Source organism: Heterocephalus glaber, unplaced genomic scaffold, assembly GCF_053883595.1.
Source record: "Heterocephalus glaber isolate CG9 unplaced genomic scaffold, H.glaber_assembly_v1.0 deba00001504, whole genome shotgun sequence".
NCBI lineage: Eukaryota > Metazoa > Chordata > Mammalia > Rodentia > Bathyergidae > Heterocephalus > Heterocephalus glaber.
In genome coordinates this window covers 5,981,522-6,001,678 of record NW_028258324.1, presented here as the reverse complement: position 1 = coordinate 6,001,678, position 20,157 = coordinate 5,981,522, and the positions used below count along the sequence as shown (strand labels likewise).

The 20,157-nt window shown below is 48.4% G+C and overlaps 2 protein-coding genes across 7 annotated transcripts in view; one reads left to right on the top strand and one right to left on the bottom strand.

Annotated features, from left to right (window-relative positions):
* Window positions 1-8,734, top strand: part of Wdr82 (WD repeat domain 82) — a 26,825-nt gene extending 18,091 nt beyond the window's left edge. For 2 of the 3 annotated variants that reach the window (XM_004834211.4, XM_087186148.1), the window contains 2 exons: window positions 4,621-4,763; window positions 6,016-8,734. In XM_004834211.4, the coding sequence (XP_004834268.1) occupies window positions 4,621-4,763; window positions 6,016-6,045 (173 nt within the window). In that variant the 3' untranslated portion in view covers window positions 6,046-8,734. The other variant, XM_087186149.1, reaches the window with a different exon arrangement.
* Window positions 4,923-20,080, bottom strand: Ppm1m (protein phosphatase, Mg2+/Mn2+ dependent 1M). 4 transcript variants are annotated; one of them, XM_004834210.3, is made up of 13 exons: window positions 19,945-20,080; window positions 19,277-19,355; window positions 15,770-15,847; window positions 15,546-15,638; window positions 14,319-14,442; window positions 13,934-14,188; window positions 13,398-13,510; window positions 12,999-13,083; window positions 12,774-12,892; window positions 12,555-12,618; window positions 12,204-12,311; window positions 11,948-12,096; window positions 4,923-11,607 (listed from the first exon to the last, which is right to left on the bottom strand). In XM_004834210.3, the coding sequence occupies exons 3-13, from the start codon at window positions 15,775-15,777 to the stop codon at window positions 11,463-11,465; spliced, it is 1,263 nt and encodes a 420-aa protein (XP_004834267.1). In that variant the 5' UTR covers window positions 15,778-15,847; window positions 19,277-19,355; window positions 19,945-20,080; the 3' UTR covers window positions 4,923-11,462. The 4 variants fall into 4 exon arrangements, with proteins under 4 accessions (XP_004834267.1, XP_004834266.1, XP_021097500.1 ...); XM_004834209.3 differs by lacking the exons at window positions 15,546-15,638; window positions 15,770-15,847; window positions 19,277-19,355; window positions 19,945-20,080 and adding an exon at window positions 15,014-15,257; XM_021241841.2 differs by lacking the exons at window positions 12,204-12,311; window positions 15,546-15,638; window positions 15,770-15,847; window positions 19,277-19,355; window positions 19,945-20,080 and adding an exon at window positions 15,014-15,260.
* Between the last annotated feature and the right edge of the window lie 77 nt (window positions 20,081-20,157).

The window sequence follows — 20,157 nt, the reverse complement described above, 5'->3', positions numbered from 1 at the left end:
AAAGCGCAAGGTCCTGAGTTCAATCCCACTACATTCTTCTTTCAGAAACAAACATAATCCCTCTGTTTTGGCAGTTAGGAGACCTAGTCCCCCATTATGTCATATGGCCACCATGCTACTGAATCTATTTGGTCTTGAAGAATAGCAATAATGTGGACAAGTTCGCCTAGTCCAATGATGGTGAACCTTTTAGAACTTTCAATTTTAGAGCTTTCGATGATACAGCCCACTGTGGCACACGTGCCATAGCTTTGTGCCACTGACCTAGTCTGTCTGTCTAGTTCTTAGATAGCTATTGATAATAGGAAAAAGATGTGATTAGTTTCAAGGTTTTGTTTTGTATAAGAAATCAGTTTTCAGGCCGGGGATTTAGCTCAGTGGTTCCGGCGCCTGCCTGGCAAGCGCAAGGTCCCGAGTTCAATCCCCGGTACCAAAAAAAAAAACAAATCAATTTTCATTATCTCTATTAAAGGCAGTTTTTGAATCATCCAGCAAGGTCCTAGGAGAAACAGAAAAAAAACAAAAGAGGGTCATGTTACAGCTTGGGGCAAGGACCTCAAGTGTACCACAAAGAGTAGGTTTACTTATCTGGTTCAATAGGTTTTTTGGTATTTTTTGAAAAGAAACTTGAGCCTTTATTCCCTTCACTTAGGAGGCTGAGGCAGGAGAATCACTGTGAGTTTCAGGCCAGCCTAAACTACACTATAGTTCAAGGCTGTGCTGAACTATATGGCGAGACCCTGTCTCAAACCCCCCCACCCCCCAGAAAGATACTTGAGGTTACCCACTGGTTGAAAAATGTACAAAGTTTGTGATCCCTCTTTTTTTGTGTGTCTCAGGCAGCTTGGCTTTTACCCGGGAAAGGTGAATCCAACTATCTGTTGCCTGTCCTTTACAGTAAAAAGAATGGTTAGAAGGGTTGTGTAAGGGTCTTTCCATTTGAAGGCAAACAAATATTGGGAATTAGGATCCACAGGAATAGAAGAGAAGGCATCTTTGAGATCAAGGGCAGAGAACATTCAGTGACTACTGGAATCTGCTGAAAGAGTGTATGGATCTGCTACTAATGGGTGAATAGGTAGCACCGCCTCATTGGTGGCTCTGAGATCTTGTACTGGGTGACATTGTCCCAATAGCTTGACAGTTGGTAAAATGGGTGTATTGCACGGGAACTGGTGTGGCACCAGTAACCCTGTGGCAAAACTTACCAATAATGGGCTTTGTCCCCCACCTAGCTTTTTTTTTTAAGGTAATACTGTCTTCTGTGAAGATATATAGAATGGGGTCCTTTAGCTGAATGACTGCTGGAGTCGCCTTGATAGTCCTCCTCAGGCCATCCTACCATGTTTGGGGATCAACTCCTTGCAGAAATATTGGGCCCCATGGAGTCAAGCTAATTGGGTCCCTAGCAACTAGGACACAGGTTACTAGAGATTTGAATGTTTGAGTGGTCCTGAGTAGAGAGAGTATATCTCTTCCAGTTACTGGCATGGGGCACTCTGGTATCACCATAAAGGCAGCTTAGAAAAAGGAAATCTTCTAAAGAGCAGGGTTAATGAAAACTGTCCCGTTAACTCCCTCAAGGCCCACAACAACTTTAGAATGGGATGAAAGCTCACCCAAATAAGAAACTAGAATAAGTTGCCCCAGTATCAGAGGAGTATAATTTGTTTTCCTGCAACTTGTAGAGTCATCTAAGGCTCCTGTAAGGTGATGGGAACTTGTTTATGTGGGACCATGCAGGCTGCCTCAGGCACCATCATTTGCTGTGTGGACATTCTTACTTGTCTACCATGGTGATGAATGACCTTATCCCTCTCTGGGAATGAGAGAAGTCCCTCTTCCAATGCCAAGGGTTTTCTCCCATGCTCTGACAGGATTGCCAAGGGTTTGGCGGCTTTAGAGGGCATTCCTTTGCCCACTACCCTGGTTGCTTGTACTTGAAGCACTCTGACTTTCTTCTATCAGTCTTTGGGTTGCCTCAGTTTCCCCTAGTGTTATGGGCTTGAGCCTTATCCATTAGGGCAAGCATGGCTTTAGCCTGCCTCTTTTCCTTATTTCAGATCTTGTTTGTCTTCTACTTCATCATGGTTATTAAAAGACCAAATAAGCCACATTGATCAGTTGACAACCTGCTTGTGGGCCTTTTGGAGTTTCTGGAACTTTCTTCCACTATCTGAAACTAACTAATAAAATACTGTCCTTGGATAATCTGACCATCTCTAGACTCCAGGTCTGAATTAATGTATTTATGTAATGCTTCTCAAGCCAGATCTGAAAAGCAGCTGGATTTTCTTGTTTGTGTGTGTGTGTTTGTGACAGGATTTCCCCATGTAGTTCAGGCCAGTCTTGAACTCACTATGTAGCCCAGGCTGGCCACATCCTGGGCCTGAAATACTTGGGAACCACCAGGAGATGCTCTGTAATATCTCCACTAATAAATTAAGTAGTAACCCCAGGATGTGGCTTGATAGGGTGAAAATTTAGTCAGCAAACATAGGTTACACATCTTTTTACACAAGGACATAAATTTGAGGCTACCGTTATGATAGAAGCAAAACTGAGTAAAATGGAAAGGACTAGCATTAGAAAAGTAACTCCTCAGTGTGAAAACTTAGAACACAAAAATTTCTGACTTTTCCCCACATGAGGAAACACTGTTTTCCAACTCTTTGTTTCCATGCATTAACAAAAAGCCAGATAATTTGAATTCTCCTATAGAATAAAGTCTGGGGGCAGGGGGATAAGAGAATCAGAATTTCCTCAAGGGAGGGGGAAAGCAAAGTAATTCATCAGGAACACTTGCTCAGCATGAGCCTATGGCTCACCAGCCCCCACAAACATCACTGGAGCTATCTCAGTAGCTTCCTAAATCCACACTGTCTAGGGCCTGCTGCTAATGGTACTACCCCAATGAAAAGCAGTAACATTAGGTAGACTAGGCCCATGCCTCCAAGTCCTAAGTGAAATATCAAGGAAGTGGCCTGGAGGGCTCTATTAAGGCCAAAGCATCTAAATCCCAGCTCCCCAGCCAGCTCCAGGGGCCAAGACCATGTGTAAACTAGCCATCTTGCTTCTGCTTGCCTCAGCCACATTTCTATAGGCGTGAGAAACCACAGCTGCTTAAAGGGGATTCCCATGCTGCAAGGACCAATAGTAAAAGGGAGCTCACACAAATACAGACCCACCCAGTGTGTAGAAGCCCTCCTGGTTCCTGCAGAAGCCAAAAATCTTTCACTCTGCTACCTGGTCATCTCCAAACAGCAATCAAATCAGCTATTCGTCTCAGGAGTTCATCCCATATACCCAGCAAGCATCCTTAGTTGCTTGTAAAAAGAAGAGAAAAAGTCTCCCCAAAAGAAGAGTTACCTTTCTTTGTGGCTGGGCTTTTTGGTTGCCAGTGTCAGATGAGGTCTACTGATGGCTCACATATCTCCTGGCTCGCTTGCCAAATGTTACCATGTGGTGGATCTGACAGATTCCAGGCTTTTGTGTATGGCAAGCAAAGAATTGCAAAGTGTACGCCCAATGGTGAAAGAAAAGCAACTACATTTATTGACGGTCACACATAACTACATTGTGCCAGGACAACAGAAAAGGTACACTGACACAAAATGCAGACAAATGAGGTTTTCAGACTCAGAAGCAAGAGAAGAAAAAAGGGTAGCATGTGCTTTGGTCTAGGGTTATATAAAATGTCCGTAGGGTGCTGCCCGAGCTCAAGTGACTAAGGAGGAGAGTGATTTCCTCAGCTCTCATTGTTCTGCCTGTACTACCTTTATATTGAGTTACAACTCCAGGCCTTTTTATTTTGAGATGGAGTCTTAAGTTAATTGCCCAGGCTGGGCCCAAATTTGTGATCTTCCTGCCTTAGCCTCCCTAGTGCTGGGATTATAGGTATGTACTATCACACCCAGCTAGGTATAGTTTCCTTTTGTGCTGTTTGGTTTTGTTTTGTATTGGGAATTAAACCCACCCTGGGCCTTCACACTGAGCTTCGTCCCTAGCCCTTTTTTTATTTTTTCCTTTGAGACAGTGTCTTGCTAAGTTGCCCAGCCTGGGCTTGAACTTGTGATCTCCTGCCTCAGCCTCCCAGAGTGCTGGGATTATAGGCACACATCACCATGCCTAGCTTGTAACAGTTTTGAACGCTCCTGCCTTCATTGGAACTTGCATCCATATTGGTCTTCCTTGGGCCAGCATGAGTGTTAAGCTCTAAAAGCACTACCTTATAGTATTGCTAACTTCCTGGTATAGCCCTCTATTCAGTTGTCTTAGTCACTAGATGTTGGTACACGAATGGTATTCAGCTCCTCTTTTGGCCTATCTTTTTTTTTTTTTGTTACTGGGGATCGAACTGGGTACCTTACCGCTTGTGCAGCAGGCGCCAGAACCACTGAGCTAAATCCCCGGACTCAGCTCCTCTTTTGGATGAGAAAAATAAAATTAGAGGGGAAATGACTTGTCCATGAACAACCAGGGACTATCACTCCTCCCTTTTAATTTCTGCAGAGGATTAGGTCCTGAATTTTGGCGTCTTTCCTGGTTTCAATTCATGTCTCTCAGTTGTTGTTGTATTGTGTTTTGAGTTACTACATTTTCTTTCATCATTCTCTTTAGGTTCAGAAGATGGCAAGATCCATGTTTGGAATGGTGAGAGTGGTATAAAAGTAGCTGTATTGGATGGTAAACACACAGGCCCCATTACCTGTTTGCAGTTCAACCCCAAGTTCATGACATTTGCCAGCGCATGTTCCAACATGGTATGTGAACGATGAGAGGTTATCTTCCACATAGGGGCTCTCCAGTGGGGGTACCTCAATGAGCACAACAAGCTGTTCGGCATAGGCAAAAGTACCCAAGTTCATGTTTTTCAACTGTGGTTTCCCATTTCACTTTCCATCATGTGATCTCTGCTTTCATTATCTTTTTTTTTTTTTTTTTTTTTTTGGTACCAGGGGATTGAGCTTGGGTCCTTGCACTTGCGAGGCAGGCGGCAGAACCACTGAGCTAAATCCCCAGCCCACATTATCCTTCTTAAGATCTAGGATCATTACTGAGCTCCCAAGAGATTGCAAGCCAGTTTTTGCTTTGGTTTTAGGCCATACTACCTAAACTGTGCTTGACAGTGATTTTGCTCCTTAAAATACTCTGAACCCATCTTTTGTGACTGCATCCTTTCAGTTTTCCATTTCTCTTGTTTTATATTGAATTCCTCAGAAATCTTACAGTTGATAATGACTCACTACTTAGAATTAACTCCATACCCTTGTCTCTTCCTAGATAATACTAGCAGAAGGAAAGATCAGTGAGTTTCAGCCTCTGGTTTCCTCTTGGGGTCTTCTAAATCTATGTGGGTATTTGGGAATGAGCATTTTATTACTGCCTTACCCAGAGCACACTGCCCTCCCTATCCCCACTCCTCTACCCCATGCTTGTGGTTGAAACCAGGGACTTTACCACTGAGCTACACCTCCAGCCCTTTTTTTAAAAAAAAAATTATATTTTCATGGATTTTTTTGTTTTCATAGTGCTAGGTATGAAACCCAGAGCCTTCATGCTTGATAGACAAGGGCTGTAGTACTGAACTATATCCTCAGACATCCCCCCCCCCCTTTTTTTTAATCAAAATGTCAGAAAAAAAGTACAGCAAATCAATCCAGTCCCTCTTGGTTTTTTTGGTTTTGTTTTCAGCTCAGGCAGGAGAGAGTATCTGAGGTTACCTGGTAGATGAACAGTGACGCCAGCTTACGTAGACCCAACAGGACTTTTTTCCTTATGACATTAGACCACTATGGCACACAAGTAGACAGTGAATGGTAAAGGGAAACAGAACCAGCATGCTCCCAGGGTTGGGGGGTGGCCTGTCAGGGTTGGTCAGAGGGAGGGCTACCTGTCCTTAACTCCTCCAAAGCTGGGGTTGGGCACCTCAGTGCTATGGGGTGGGATAATGAAGAACTCTCCATAGTGAGAAGATGCTTGGCTTTTTAAAGTCTACTTATATTTTCCTTCCAGGCCTTCTGGTTGCCCACCATTGATGACTGACTCTAATGCTGTTTGGCTAATTCTAAATAGTGAGGGTGCCCAGCAGGAAAAACTCAGAGGGGACTGAGATAACAGATTGAATCTTTTGACTGGGCTGGAGAACATCCTTTCACATGGCCTTCCCCTGGATGTGCTGTACATCTACTCAAAAGGAAATTACTTTGCTGAGCTTCTTCAGAAGGACTGTGGTGCCACAGATTCATTTGGGATTTGGCCTTTGCAACTGTCACTGCACCAAGCTCCCCCAGAGGAGTGACCAGACTTGTAATTAGGTTATTGTGAAACACTCAAGGCACCTTCAATTTTGAATGTATTTGCTGCGAGGAGCCAGTGAAGTTGTCAGTTCTGCACATCCTTTCTCCCACCCCTATAAATGCATGGGAAGCCGAAGTTTGATTTTGAGATGCTAGGGAAACTCATTGCCCCTTGCCCACTTCCTGCATGTCTTGTTACTGGGTCTCCCTGTGTACTTGTGGCATTATTCCACAGTCATCATATTTCTTAGGTGCCAAACATTTACAGAAGTAAGTCTTCATATACCTTGGGGTCAGAGAGAGAGAGACAGATACTATAAAACCTTGCTTGTCAGGAACCCATGCATTTAGCCCTATGAGGATGAGTTCTCTGGGCAGGCCTCAGGCTCTGGTGTTGGGTAGGAAAAGGCCCAAGAGCCTAAAAAGGAGGGAAGGGAGTTAATAGGTGAGTTCCTAGAGTTGAAAGGTTTACCAGCAGCCGGTGTAGCCCCCCCTCCCATCAAGACAAACCCAGAGTCATCCTGGGTGCCTACCAAGCTTGGTTTGTACAAAAGGTAGGGTTCTATTTTTGTACTTGACATGCATCACTCTCCTGTGGGCCAGTATTGTGGAGTGAGTTTACACTGATGCCTTCCTTCCCTGCCCATCACAAATTGTGTACATAGTCTCCAAATGACACTCCTCATACCCCCTCCTTTCCCCAGCTCCCACCCAAGAGCTGGTTCTAGGCCTGTGTTATATGTTATAGCCTTTTTATATATGAGCTTTGATTTGTTTGTATTCTAGCACAGTGTGTGCACCTCCATTTAAATATATTTGTGTATACATATATGCATATACTTGTATATGCATATCTATCTTGTCTGTAGTTTCTCAAAGTTCTGCAGGAGATAGAGTTCTGCACCCCAGGAGAAAGACTGCATCCTTGCTAATAGTGTTTGCCACAAGTGTTAGTCTTCCCTATTACTTTTTTCCCTTTGGAAGACTAAAAGAAACAAAGCTTCTAGTGTTTGATGTTTCCATGGCAGCTAAGTGAGGGTCTTGGGATGACTTGTGTTCTTCAAGCCACACTTTGGAGCCCTTTCTACAGTATTACTCTTTCTTGCCTGGTGATGCTCTGCGCTTACGTATGTATGTGTGACAGTCATTTTTGCATGGCTTCTGTGCCTGGCTTGCAGCATTTGTGGACAGGATGCTGGAACTTAAGTATTTTCAGTTTGTCTGGGGCTACTTTGCCACTTACAGGTCACTCCCACTTTACCTGGCATGTCTTCTTTCTTGCTTTTTCTTGCTTCCTCTTGAGAAGGGGCTCTAACTAGGCCCAGGTTGAGATGAACTACAGATAGGCCATTGCCTTTTCTTCCCCTGCGTGGCCATCTTGGAGCAAAGGAAATAGCATCTTACTAAGCTCCCAACCAAACATTTATATAGGCAACACTCCCTGCAGATTCAGAAATCAGCCCAACAAGGTTCTGACTTTCCCAGAGGTTTACAGCTGCTGGGGGTAAATCAAGCTATCACTGCTTCTGTTCAGCAGGCAAAAGGTATGAATCATTAGCACTATTTGTTTAAAGCAATTACTTTCTGGCTTGTTACTTAAACTGAAAGAGCAAGGGTATACACCCTTCCCAAAAGTAGAAAAAATCTGCAACTGCCACCATGCCACCCCTCTGTAGTTCTCCATTCCCAGAGTATAGAGATTTTAGGAACTAAATGATCTGAGCTATTACTGCCCACCCCTGCTTTTCAAGGTAGAAAATTCATGTTAGGACTAACAGCCAGAAGGCTTGAAACTGGGTCAGCAAGAAAGACTGCATAACTTACATATCTGTAACTACAGAATAACTTGCCCAGCAACAGGAATAATATGTATTTGAGGTCCTGTGTCCAAAGCTGAGGCACCTTTGAAAATATGGCACCTCACAGCCTCTACTTGTGGGCCCTGTAGCAGTAGAGCTGGCTCCAGAATTGCTGTAAAAAGGGAAAAGATGCAGCTGGAAGTGACCTGAGGCAATGGGGTGATGAAGATAAGAGAGAAGGGCTGAGAGCCTAGCTGTAGGGATGTATCAATAGCAGCCAGAGGTGCTTAAGCTCTTAGTGGGGAGGGGCTGCTTATCACCTTCTGAAAACTCAAGGCCAAAGCCACTGCTTTATATGTGACAGTGATATTACAATGCTAAAACACCAGCCAGTGGGGTATTTTAAAAATATTCCCTGTTGCAATCATAATTATTGGTTATTAAAGAAAATTTCAGAATTTTAAACTATCAGTTTGCTACCCAAATGCTAATAGCACCGTTGATCTTTGGTGTTAAATGTTCCTATAGACATTTCTGTGCATAGATTTTTTTTGGTGTGTTTACATAGTTGTTACTCTACTGTACATACGATTTTATGTCCCTTTTGTACTTAACATAAACATTTTTTCCATGTTACCAGTCTTAAACAGAATTTTCTGGCTTCAGCTTTTTCCATTGAGTTTCTGTAGCATTGTTTGTTTGGTTTCCAGACGGGAGGGATGGGCTGCACTGTTCTGGCTCACATGGGGCCCCTGTAATGCTGTGTGAATGGATTGTTGGGCCCCCTTGCTAACTAGGGCCTATGGGCCCCAGACCCATCCCTCAACCTTAGGCTCCAATAAGCATCCATAGAGCCAGAAATGAGTGACTGGTAAAAGGCAAGCTTGAATCACTCTTGATCTTCAGAGACTTACCTGGCACAAATCTCAGTCTACCTTACATCCCTACTGTTTACCTGAACCCTTGATAAGTTTGGCAGCTTCACTGGAATGAGTCATCCTGTTAGGCTGTGGTTTCTGGAGAGCAAGGACTGCGGCAGCCTCTGAGTCTTCTGCACCAGGTCTGGCAGAAGGCCTAGCCAGTTGCTTGGTAACTGCCTGGCTGGTAAGCTGGTAATTCCTGGATCCTAGAGTAATTCTAGCTCAGCACCCTCAGAGCCGCAGGACTTGCCTCCTTCCTGGTTCTCAACTGGCTCTGAACCAAAGAAGATGAAAACCTTGGGCCCAGCCACATACAGTCACACATACCTACAATCCCAATACTTGGGAGGCTGAGGCAGGACAAGTTCAAGGGCAACTTGGGCTATATTGCAAGACCCCAATCTCAAAAAAATAGATATATATACAAAATTTTAAAAGAAAAAAAATGGGCCTGCTGCATTAGTCAAGTCTGCCACTTTGGAGGTTGCAGAGGGACTTTGACAGGTGGTAGAGACATCCTAGCTTAGGTGTGGTTGGCCATGCATGGGCTTTCCTGGCTCCAACTACTGTACCAAGAAGGAAGACTCCCTCAGCAAAGGCTGCTGCAGCCTTTAGCCTTTGTTCATAGAAGATGTGAGCAAGTAGATCAATATGGCAGCCCTTGGAGCAACCACTCCTGTTTGGCCTACGGTGGGAGACCTACAGCACCTACTTCCTGTGTTTTAGCCTTGTGCGGAGAGCAAGACCAGGAACAGGCAGAAAGCTGGGTTAGAAGAAAGGCCAGCAGGCAGTGGGGCAAGCTGGATGTGGGCAAGAGGCAAGGACAGGATGTTGTCCACACTTTGCTCAGGTAGGAGGGGGAGGGTTGTGCTGAGGAAGGAGGAAGTCATACTCCTACAGGCTTGTACACTTGCACTCCAGCATTTACTGGCTGCCTGACGGCAGGCAGGAGACCTATAAGAGGCTGCCAAAGCTTCATAGACCAGCTAGTTTGTCAGGGCCCAGCTGAGGACAGACAGGTTCAGGCCTGGAAGTCCTGGGCTCTGGAATACAGCTTTGTGAGAAGGGGAAATAATCTGATGTTGGAATTAGCCTTTCCTGTCTGCCCTGGATAATTAAATCTAAAATGAATTAATGGGCAGCAAAGGGAGTCTGAGAGCCTCTCAGTCAGATACAGGTTTTACATCAGCTCTCTTAGATCTTTCTGGTTACAATCTAGGGCTATGAGTTGCCGGATAAAAGTTACCTCTGTTATAAAACTAAGAGTAAATCAAGAAAGAGGTAAAGCTAGGTCCTGAAGATGGCTTGTCTTGTAATTCAACAAATACTTCTGAGCACCTGAGCTTCGTAAGTTTTAGATGATAACAGTCTTGTGGGAAAGATGAACTAAGCTACACATCAAACAGCAACCCCTAGGGCCCTAACTAACCTGCCTCCAGCCAAGTCTAGTAGCTTTACACAAATTGGCATTCAAAAGCAAGTGAAAAGGAAGGCATTCTAGTACTTCAAGCCCAGAACTCACAGCTGGTGGTAAAAGCCTCTTTTCAGTTCCCTGGCAACAGCCCCCACCCCCACCCCAAGCTGAAAACTAGGGAAGATATTATGTGGGAAAACCTGGGGTCCTAATTATATGCAAACTTGCAAGGTGGAGCTAAAACTAATCCACTAGAAGGTAACAAATAGCAGAAGGTGTCCATGATCCATACTATACAAGCAATTCACAATTCACGAGGGCTGTTCTGCATATAAACATTTAATAATAGGGAGGTGACAGGGCAACAAAGCAAAGGCATTATTGGGGCATGAGACTAGGGCAGGGCTGAAGCAATCAACTAGGAGGCCAGGTAGTAAGGAGTCCTGCCCACCTAGCCAACTCTGGGACATCTTGCCCCTTTTTGCTGTGCCCTAGCTTTAGCTCCAGAGCCTGTGCCCTACAGTGGTAAAGGACAGTGGGGCAGAGCCTGAGCTGATCTCAGGAGCTGTCTTCAATATGGTCATTTCACAAGGAACCCTGCATTGACTAGGGGTTGTTGAATGGACACCCTGACATTCATAGATTGGAGCCCTGGATCCAGATAGGCTGCCCATCCCTCATGGCATCTTTGGCCAATACCCTTAACCCAGGAGTCCCTATCTGAAAATACTTGGGGTTACTGAGGATCCTGTCTGAGGAGCCTTGTGAGATTCTTAAGTTGTAAAGTGCCTCTGCCAGAGAGATATTATGGTAAAAGGCAGGACCTGGTGGGCTGGGCTCTTAATAGCCTTTCAGCTCTGGCTGCCTAGTACAAATGTTCCCCTTGAAATAGGTGAGTGGGAGTGGAAGGCAAGAGCACTGAGCTGTGGCTGGGGATGAGGCAGCAGGGCCTGCTCTTGGCCACAGTGGAGAGTTAGATGCCCAGACTGTACCAGCCCTGGAGTGGTTCTGCATTGTAATGTGTGAATCCTCAGGGGCCACTGCCCCCTTGGCCCTGGCTATGCAAGGGAATCACGAACACAGAGACATCATCGTAGGACACCTGCCCTTGCCCCGTGGGACTGTCTTCCTTCCCCTGCGTGCTTCGTATCAGCATTTGGGCCAACTCCGAGAACCTGTGAAGATTATCCTGTAGATGTAGCTTGGGGCTGAGCAAATGGCAAAGTCAGCCCTCTAAGAGCATTCAGTGCATAGAACTGGACAAGGGAGACCCAACTGTAAGCCCAGCAAGCACCAAGCCTGGGAGGGCCACAACTGGACCACAGGAATCCAAACCAAAAGATCTTTGGGAGGGACCTACATCACACTCTTCCCCTCTCCCATGAGACAGCTCTCATCCTGGCTACCTGCCCTGAGTTTGGGGCTCATTGTTAGTGCTGTCTTCTCTACTCTAACTACTTGGTGTTCCTTCTGGCACCAACAAAGGCCTAGGCAAGTCCCCAGCAACTACAGTACCTGTGTGGGTCATCTCGGTTCCCAGGGAGGAAGCTCTGCACCAGCCGTGCCACCTGCTCATTGGACAGGACATCCCAGAGCCCATCTGTTGCCATGACAACCACATCATCCTCCTGCAGCTCCAGCTGATCCATATCTAGCACAGTCACCTGCAAGTTAACCCCAATGATCCTTCAGCACTCCCTGACTGACTCCCACCAGGCTCACTCCCTTTCTGGGCAGATGGAAGCTGGAGTAGACTACCTTGCCCCCTCACCTGTGGGACAGAGAGCAAGAATGGCTTGAGCTGGATGTTGGTGTCCAGGACTCTGAGCTGATGGTCTCCTAGGCCCCGGGAGACAGCCAGTGTTCCCAGTAACCGAGCCTGGGGCCAAGGAAAATGTGAGGTGATGGTGAACAGCTCCAGTAAATGCCCAAGTGCTAGGCTATGGCATTATTGAGCACACAAGGAAACATAGACCATGGCCCTCAGAAGCCCTGGGCTGAGGGAGAAACATGAGGGAGCAGGCCCCAAGACATCAGCTGTAGCCACCAGTAAGAGACAAAAGAGCTCCCACCTTCAGGGAACAACTAAAGAAGGGTTCTTGGAGGTGAGCCAGACACTGACCTGCCTACCCTGTCCGTGAATCAGTGGGTATTTGAGATCTGATTTCTCCACACGTTTGTAGCTCCTATCAGGAAAAGACCAAGCATCACCCAAGGTCTATACCCCACCTCCTCTCTGCCTATGCCCAGCTATCACACCCCCACAGTCCCCACTCTGCCCAGATGGAAGGGGACTGCCCCAGGCTTCTCCCTTCCCACCATGTACCCCTACCCTGCTCACCAGCCATTCATGTGGTGATCCCTGAACAAAACCTTCTGACCCAAGTCATCCCCTTTCAGTCGCCGAGGGAATTCCAGTCGGGTGAACTCACCAGCCAGAAGCTCTGGGTAGACAAAGGCCTGGGGTGGGGAGGCTGTGCTTAGGTCAGATTCCCTTCTACGCTCCTTGTGGCCCTTGGACCCAGGAATTGGGGCTCCACAGTCTCCCCCTGCCAAGGGTACCTACCAGCTCCTGGATCCGCTGCCGCTCAGTCTCTGGGGTGAACTCAGAGCTCAGTGGCCTTATCTCATCTCTCCGTACCAAAAGAGCCCTGGTTGGGGTTGAGTGGAAGAAGGGTTGAGACTACCTCCTCTTTCCCGCCAGCCCTCCAGCCATCGGAAGCCAACTCTGGCCATACTGATTCCTTGCTCAAAGCCCTCTGAATTCTTAGGACCTGCAGGGTGAAGGCTCAGGCCTTTGGCTTGGCACTTGAGGTCCCTGCCCTCTCTGGTATCTATTCTCTATCCTCATATTCAACATATGCCAAATACAAATACTACACAAACAGCTCAGCCAATCTTCCCCACCTTTCACTGTCCCCACTGCTTCTGGCATTCTCCTGCCCACCCCCAAAGGTTCACTCACCTGCTGTCTCCAGCATTGGCCACATACAGCTTTCCCTGCAAGGATACAGCCACCAGGGCTGTGCAGCCACCCACCTGGCATGAGGCCTCCAGCTCCCGCCCAATCACCTCATCCTGGAACAAACCAAGGCAGTTTAGTCTTAGCTGCTGCCAGTCCTGCCACCATACATACCACGGTCCCTGACTTCCACCCTACAGTTCACTTCAAGCAACAGGCCTGTAATCCAGCCCAAAGTCCAGTCATAACTCCCAAACCTCTGTGTCAGGAGGCCTAGACAAGGGAAGTGCTACTCCAAACAGGAAAGGAAATCAGTTCCTGCACTAAAAATCAAGTGTGTGCAGTAAGAGATGCAGATTAAGAGCACTTAGAACATAACAGGCACTGGGTATGTGGGTGGGGTTAGCAATGATGGCAACAGCAAACAAACCCAAGCTATCTTCTCAGTCCAATAATCTGGGGTGACTATAGTTGTAGGAAACCCCCATTCCTTCAGGTCCCTGGGGCCAAATCCTTCCCTTCTTCCCACAAAGACTCACGCATTCCTGGAAGGCCCTTTCCAGGGCCCCAATCACCAAGTCTTTTGTCTTGATGCCCTTTTCCTCCACAAACTGAGGATCACTGAGGCAGACACAGTGACCACTGAGGTGCATAGGGGGCTGAGTGGCCACTATGCCTTCTACCACGGCCTCCAGCTGCCGGCGCAGGCAGGAGTGCAAGGTGTTGGCAGCCAGGATGGCCGCTGCAGGACCGCCATGCCCATCAAACAGTGCCCAGTAATGACCTGTAAGGAACTACACCAGAAGGGCTCTGTGTCAGGCTCTGCCCGGCTTCCCGAGGCCCAGCCTGAACTAGGACAAAAAACCCTCAGCCTCCATGTCATGGATTCGGCCTGTCAGAAGGTTGGGGCTGGGCTCCTCTCACCTCCTCTGTGCACAGGGTCAGCCACTCTTGGTCCTCTTCAGCCCCAAACTCATATCTCCGGATGCACAGCTTCCCACAGGCAGCTTGATCCTCATTGAATTCAGATTTTTCTGCATTGATGATCCTGAGGCCAAGAAATGGTCAGTGACCATTCAGGGACACACCTATGTCCCTGCAGGCAAAAGACCCCAGCTGGGCAACGGCTCCCAGGTGCTATCCCTGACACCTGGGGCAACTACCATGTAGGTTTCCAAAGTTCAGTGGCTTAGTGCTAACCCAGGGCTGAGGGACAGGGTGGGCTCCCTGGGGAAATCTGGGGCGCCCTTCACTTCCATGTGAATCCCTGTTCCATAGAGCATGGGCCATAGCCCAGGGTGTGTATCTCCAAAGTCCAGAGCACTGGACTTCACCTAGTCTCCTGGCCTCATCTTGGAAGCCCTAGGAGTGTAGATCCTTCTCGACCTCCAACCTCCTCAAAAGTTGGTGACTCAAAAGTTCGGGTGAGATGGGGGAGGCTGTCGAGGGTCGTGTCTTCAGGTGGACGAGAAGGGGTATCTACAGGTGGGGTGGGGGTGTCACTCAGCTTACAGCTTAGCGTATGTTCTAGGCCACCACAGAGCCCTAGCTGGCTCAGTGGGGTCCGGAGGCCGGGGACTAGGGACCAGGGACTAGGACGTCCCTGGAGGAGCACTCACTCGGCGTAGCCTGCGTTCCAGGGAAGCGTGCGGCCCCGCGCGGGGCTGCGCACGGGCCGGGCGTCCGGGCGGCGCGCGGCGTCGGCGGCTGGGCTGGAACCCGAGCCGCGTAGAAAGCGGGGCCGCCGGTAGGGCACGGGACTGGCGCGCGGCGTGGCCGGGCGCGGAGCCGGGAGCGGACCCCCGGGCAGGAAGCGGCGCCGCAACCAGCCGGCTGACATGGTGCGGCGGCAGGGCCCGGGGAGGAGGAAGCCGGCCGGGGGCGGGGCTGAGGTTGGACTGGGCTGGGCTAGGCTGGGCTGGGCGGGGGCGGGGGCGGGGGCGGGGCGGTGACACCCCATCCCCAACCTCCAGCCCCGGGTCTTTGGGCGGCCTGTGCTGTAGGGTTCCCTAACAATAGCAGGAAGAGACTGCTCTTATCAACCCACTTGAAACGCAAGAAAACTGAGGCCCAGACAGGTGAAGTCGCTGGCCAGTGTCGCAAAGCAACACTGAGCAGGATTATGTTCACCCGCGCCAGTAGGACACTAACCTCGGAGGGGCAGGAAGTCTCCGTCCCCGACGTCCCTGTATGCGGGATGGTGTGTGTGTGCTGGCAGAGCCTCCTCCTGCTGCTGGGCCGGGCCTTACCCAAGGGGAAGATGGGGACAGGGTGACCTGGGAGGTGTCCGACTGGCACGCTCAGGCTGTCAGAGCCCATGTGCCCTCTCCTCACCCACCCAACCTCCCTGGATGGGGCTTAATGGTCATCCTAACCTCCTCATCCTGAGACAGGCTGCGACCCCAGGGGCACTTATCTCCCAAACGGCTTTCCCACCAACAAAGATGTCTTCCCTGGACAGACAGCAGAATATTAACTACAGTGAGTGTGACTGATGGACAAGAAGAACCTGTGAAGACTTAAAGGAGAGTCAATAGTCCCCCAAAGACTGCAGCTGGTCAGAGTTTAAACCTGGGACTGAGGAGTCAAAGACTTCCATCTGGGCTAAGGGCAAGATGTTACATTCTCTTAACCCCTGGCTAGGTGTCACCATGGGGCCAGCAGCAGTGGCCCCCATCACATCTGCGTGTTAACAGAGCACATGGACCGGGGATTTAGCTCAGTGGTTCCACTGCCTGCCTGGCAAGCACAAGGTCCGGAGTTCAATCCCCGGTACCAAAAAAAAAAAAAAAAAAAAAGCACATGGTCACTCATCTGTCAATTAAAACCAACTGGTGGGTAAGGCTGCTGTTTCACTCTCAGACCTAGGACTCTGAGGCCCACAGAGGGGAAGTCTCCAATGCCCAGGGTATGCTGTTCTCTCTTCCCGTTATGACAGTGCAGCTGACTAAAACCTCCCCACAACCACCACCAGATTTCTCTTCCCCTTCCTTCTCCAGGAAGCCTACTGGAAGTTCCTAAGGCCCAAAAGCCTGGGACAGCCTGTGCCCCTAGGGTGGATAGAGGAAGAATCCCTCCCTTCATCTGCACTGCTAAGCCTAGGCCCATGTTCAACAGGCCCCACTTCCTCCAAGCATCCAGCCCTGCCCCACTGGAGGTTCCTCTCCCCCAAGGAGGAAGGTTCTTTGGGTAGAAGGTATGCCCAGTGGCCCTCCGTCAATGATTCAGTTCCAGACTGCCCTGGGGTCTAACTTACTGGATCTATTGTGTATGCCAGGCCCACACTGGGCACAGCACAGTGCTTGGAGAAGAGCCAGGCACCTGCCCACTGAGCCCCCTGTGGCATGGCAAAAGTCTCAGTAGATAGTCCTTGATCCACATCCAGGTGGTGGGACAGTCAGAAAGTCTCCCAAAGGACACCTGAGCTGAGATCAGTCACTGGGACAGAAAGGGACCAGGGGCCCAAAGTGAGGCAGGCCCAGTTCAGTATGTGAGGTAACCACATCACCACCAGTTCATGGCTCAGAGGCTTTTTTAAAAATCTAAAACTGGAAAAAACAAATCAAATGCTATTTTCCCAACCCACTGTCTTGGACTCACCTAGACACAGTTTAAGTCCTAAGACACTTTCACAGGAGCCGTAGGCTAAAATCCAACATCCTCTTTCCTCTTTTATCCACCCCCTCAATACTGGCAATTACTGAACCCAGGGCTTTTGCACTGAACTAGGTCCCCAGCCCTCCTGGGGTTTATTTGCTTATTTGTTCTTTTTACTTTTTAATTCACTAAATTGCCCAAACTGGACTTGAACTTGCAATCTTCCTGCCTCAGCTTCCCAGAGTGCTAGGATTACAAGTATGCGTCACCACATTCAGTTGCCTTCTCAGTCTTTAGATTGACCTGTGTTTATCATTTCTCTTTCCAGAAACTTCTAAGTGCTTCTCTCTCTGGTACTTGAAATTGCAGTTGAGATTCTCTGGGGGTGGATTTTTCTTTATTCCTATTTAGAGACAGGGTCTCACTATATAGTTCAGGCTAGACTTGAACTCACTAGGTAGCCCAAGCTGGCCTTGAACTCATGGCATTCCTCCTGCCTCAGCCTCCCAAGTGCTAGGATTACAGGCATAAGCCATCAGGCCCAGCCTTTATTCTTAAACTGTACCCTCTCAGGAGCCATACAACCCCTCACTCCCCAGTGACACCCTTCTCCCCCCAGCAATACCCTTCTCCCAAATGCTCCAGTGAACCAAGCCTGCTCCCTTCTGGCCAGAAGCTTCTCACCAGTGAACTCCACCAGTGTGGGGGTGGGGGGCCACTGCTGAAGGCCAGGGACAAGCAGGCCAAGAAAAAGAAAAAAGGTTTTATTTTATAGTTTTAAATTTACAATGAAAATGGCTTTGATACATATCTGTTCTACATATCTGTTCTCTAACAAAGGTGTTTTGTTTTTAGACAGGATCTAGCTATATAGTCCAGGCTGGCCTCAAACTCACAGCCATCCTCTACCTCAGCCTCCTGAGTGCTGAGTGCTGAATTACAGGTGTACGCCACCATGCCTGGCTTGGGTTTAACTTAATATTTTCATATGACTCAAAATTCAAAAGGTATAAAAGTATAATTTAGCAGTAAGTCTCCCCTGCCACCCATTGCCTAGCTAGCCAGTTCCTCTTACTAGGGACACCCAGTATTACCAACTTCTTAGGGCTCCTTCCAGAGATGTCAAGGGTATTCTGTGCAAATTCAAGCTAAAAAAAATCATACATACATGCTTGTGTGTAAAATCTCTTCTTGCACATTACACACATAATAATCTAGGCTATATCTTGCAGCTATATATTTCATATAAGATCCCTCTGAGTGATTTTTTTTTTTTGGTACCGGGGATCAAACTCAGGACCTTGTGCTTGTCAGGTAGGTGCAGTGCCACTGCAGCAGCCCTCTGAGTGTCTGTATGAATCCATGATAAGCTGCCTTGCTCTTTGTTAGTCTCTCTGCAAATGCATGGACTTTATATAATTAGGCCCCAGGGATGGACATTTAGATTGTTTTCAATGTTTTGGTTTCTAGTTTTTTGTGTGTGCACATATTGGTAGGATCCATTCCTAGTAAGGAATTGTTGAGTCAAAAGCATCCAGTGTTCACAACAGCACTATCACAAGAGCCAGAAGGTAGAAATTAACCATGTCCATCAATAGATGAACACACACATTGTGGTACAGACTGTGCATTCAATGGAGTACCATTCTACCATATAAAGGAATGCAGTACCAATATATGCAAACCCATGGGTGAATCTCAGAAATAGTATGCTAAGAGAAAGCAGCCTGACGCAAAAGGGCACATTTTGTATGCAATATCCTGAATAAGTAAATCCACAGAAACAAGAAGTAGAATGGTGGCTGCCAGGGCATAACTGTGCAACAACCACCTGGACAGTGTTCATCCCTGGACTCATGTGAAGAGCTGTACACAAGCAGCCTTCTCATCTTTCTGCCTGAAACCGGATCACAGGGAGGTGGAGTCTATTTTGATACCCTCTGGCCCTCAGGCTCCTTGCCCATGTCCCAGGATCTGCAGCTGACAGGGCTCAAACCCCAGTATCCAAGGAGATCTCCCTTCTCTGGTTAAAACCTCTTCCTGAGCAGTGAGAGACAGATGGAGGAGACAAGGGTCACTGCTCAACAAAACTTCCCTCCTTTGCTACAATTTCTTGAGTAAAGAAAATTGAGGTTGCTGGGCACACCAAATTGCTGCACCTCTCCAAACCCCGGAGACTTCAGGTGTACGATTGGAAACAGTAACCCTCAGGGTTTGTCGTCATAACATAAATGTAACCTTCATGTAAAAAGACTGTGACACAAGCAGGGCGGGGTGGTGCATGCCTGTAGTCCCAGCACTCAGGAGGCTGAGGCAGGAGGATCGCTTGGAGTTTGAGTCCAGCGTGAGGTACACAGTCCGTCTCTAAAAAACAAAACAAAAAACTTGTGTGACATAAAGACTAGTACCAGGTATCAGGCAGGCCACACACTCCATCATCATGTCTCAGCAACCTCAACCTCAAAAGGCAATTTCCTTTCCAATCTTCCCATCCAAAGTCCCTGGACAGGGACTGATTGGAAGGCTGGGGTCCACAGAGGCCTGAAGACACAATATGCTGACTGGCTGGTAGCAGCAAGCGAGTGCTAATGCCGGGAAGATAAGGCTGCCAGGTCGGGAGACAAACCTATTAAGAGCAGGTAAGTTCCTCAGACTCACAAAGTTCTGGCCTTCCTTCAACCTCTGGGCCTTTGCACATGCCATTCCCTCTTTGCAGAACTTTCTCAGCTCTGCTTTGCAGAACTTTCCCCTCTGCTCTGCTGGTCACCCCATTCTGTACCGCGAAAATTTCACTTCCTAACAGCCGCTCACATTCTCTGGGTAGAGAAGCACTGTTCATCCGCTGGCTGCCAGACCAAGCACTGTGAGTTCCCACCCCATGTGCCGAGAGCCCAGCCAAAGGAGCTCCGGAAACGCCCCTCAAGGCAGAGCCACCGCCCAAGCACGCGCTCACCAGCATATAAAGGCCCTTCCTGTTCCTGAGTTAAGAGCAGATCCGCCGCTGCGCGCAAGCCTAGTAGGCCGTGGGTGCAGTCCGTGGGTGCAGTCTCGCACCCGCCACACCCGCAAACCACGAGGATCAGGGTGTTTCGACGCCCACGCACTGCGCCCACGCCCCGCTAGCGCACGCAGGCCTCTTCCCAATACCCGGAGCGCGCAGGGTGAA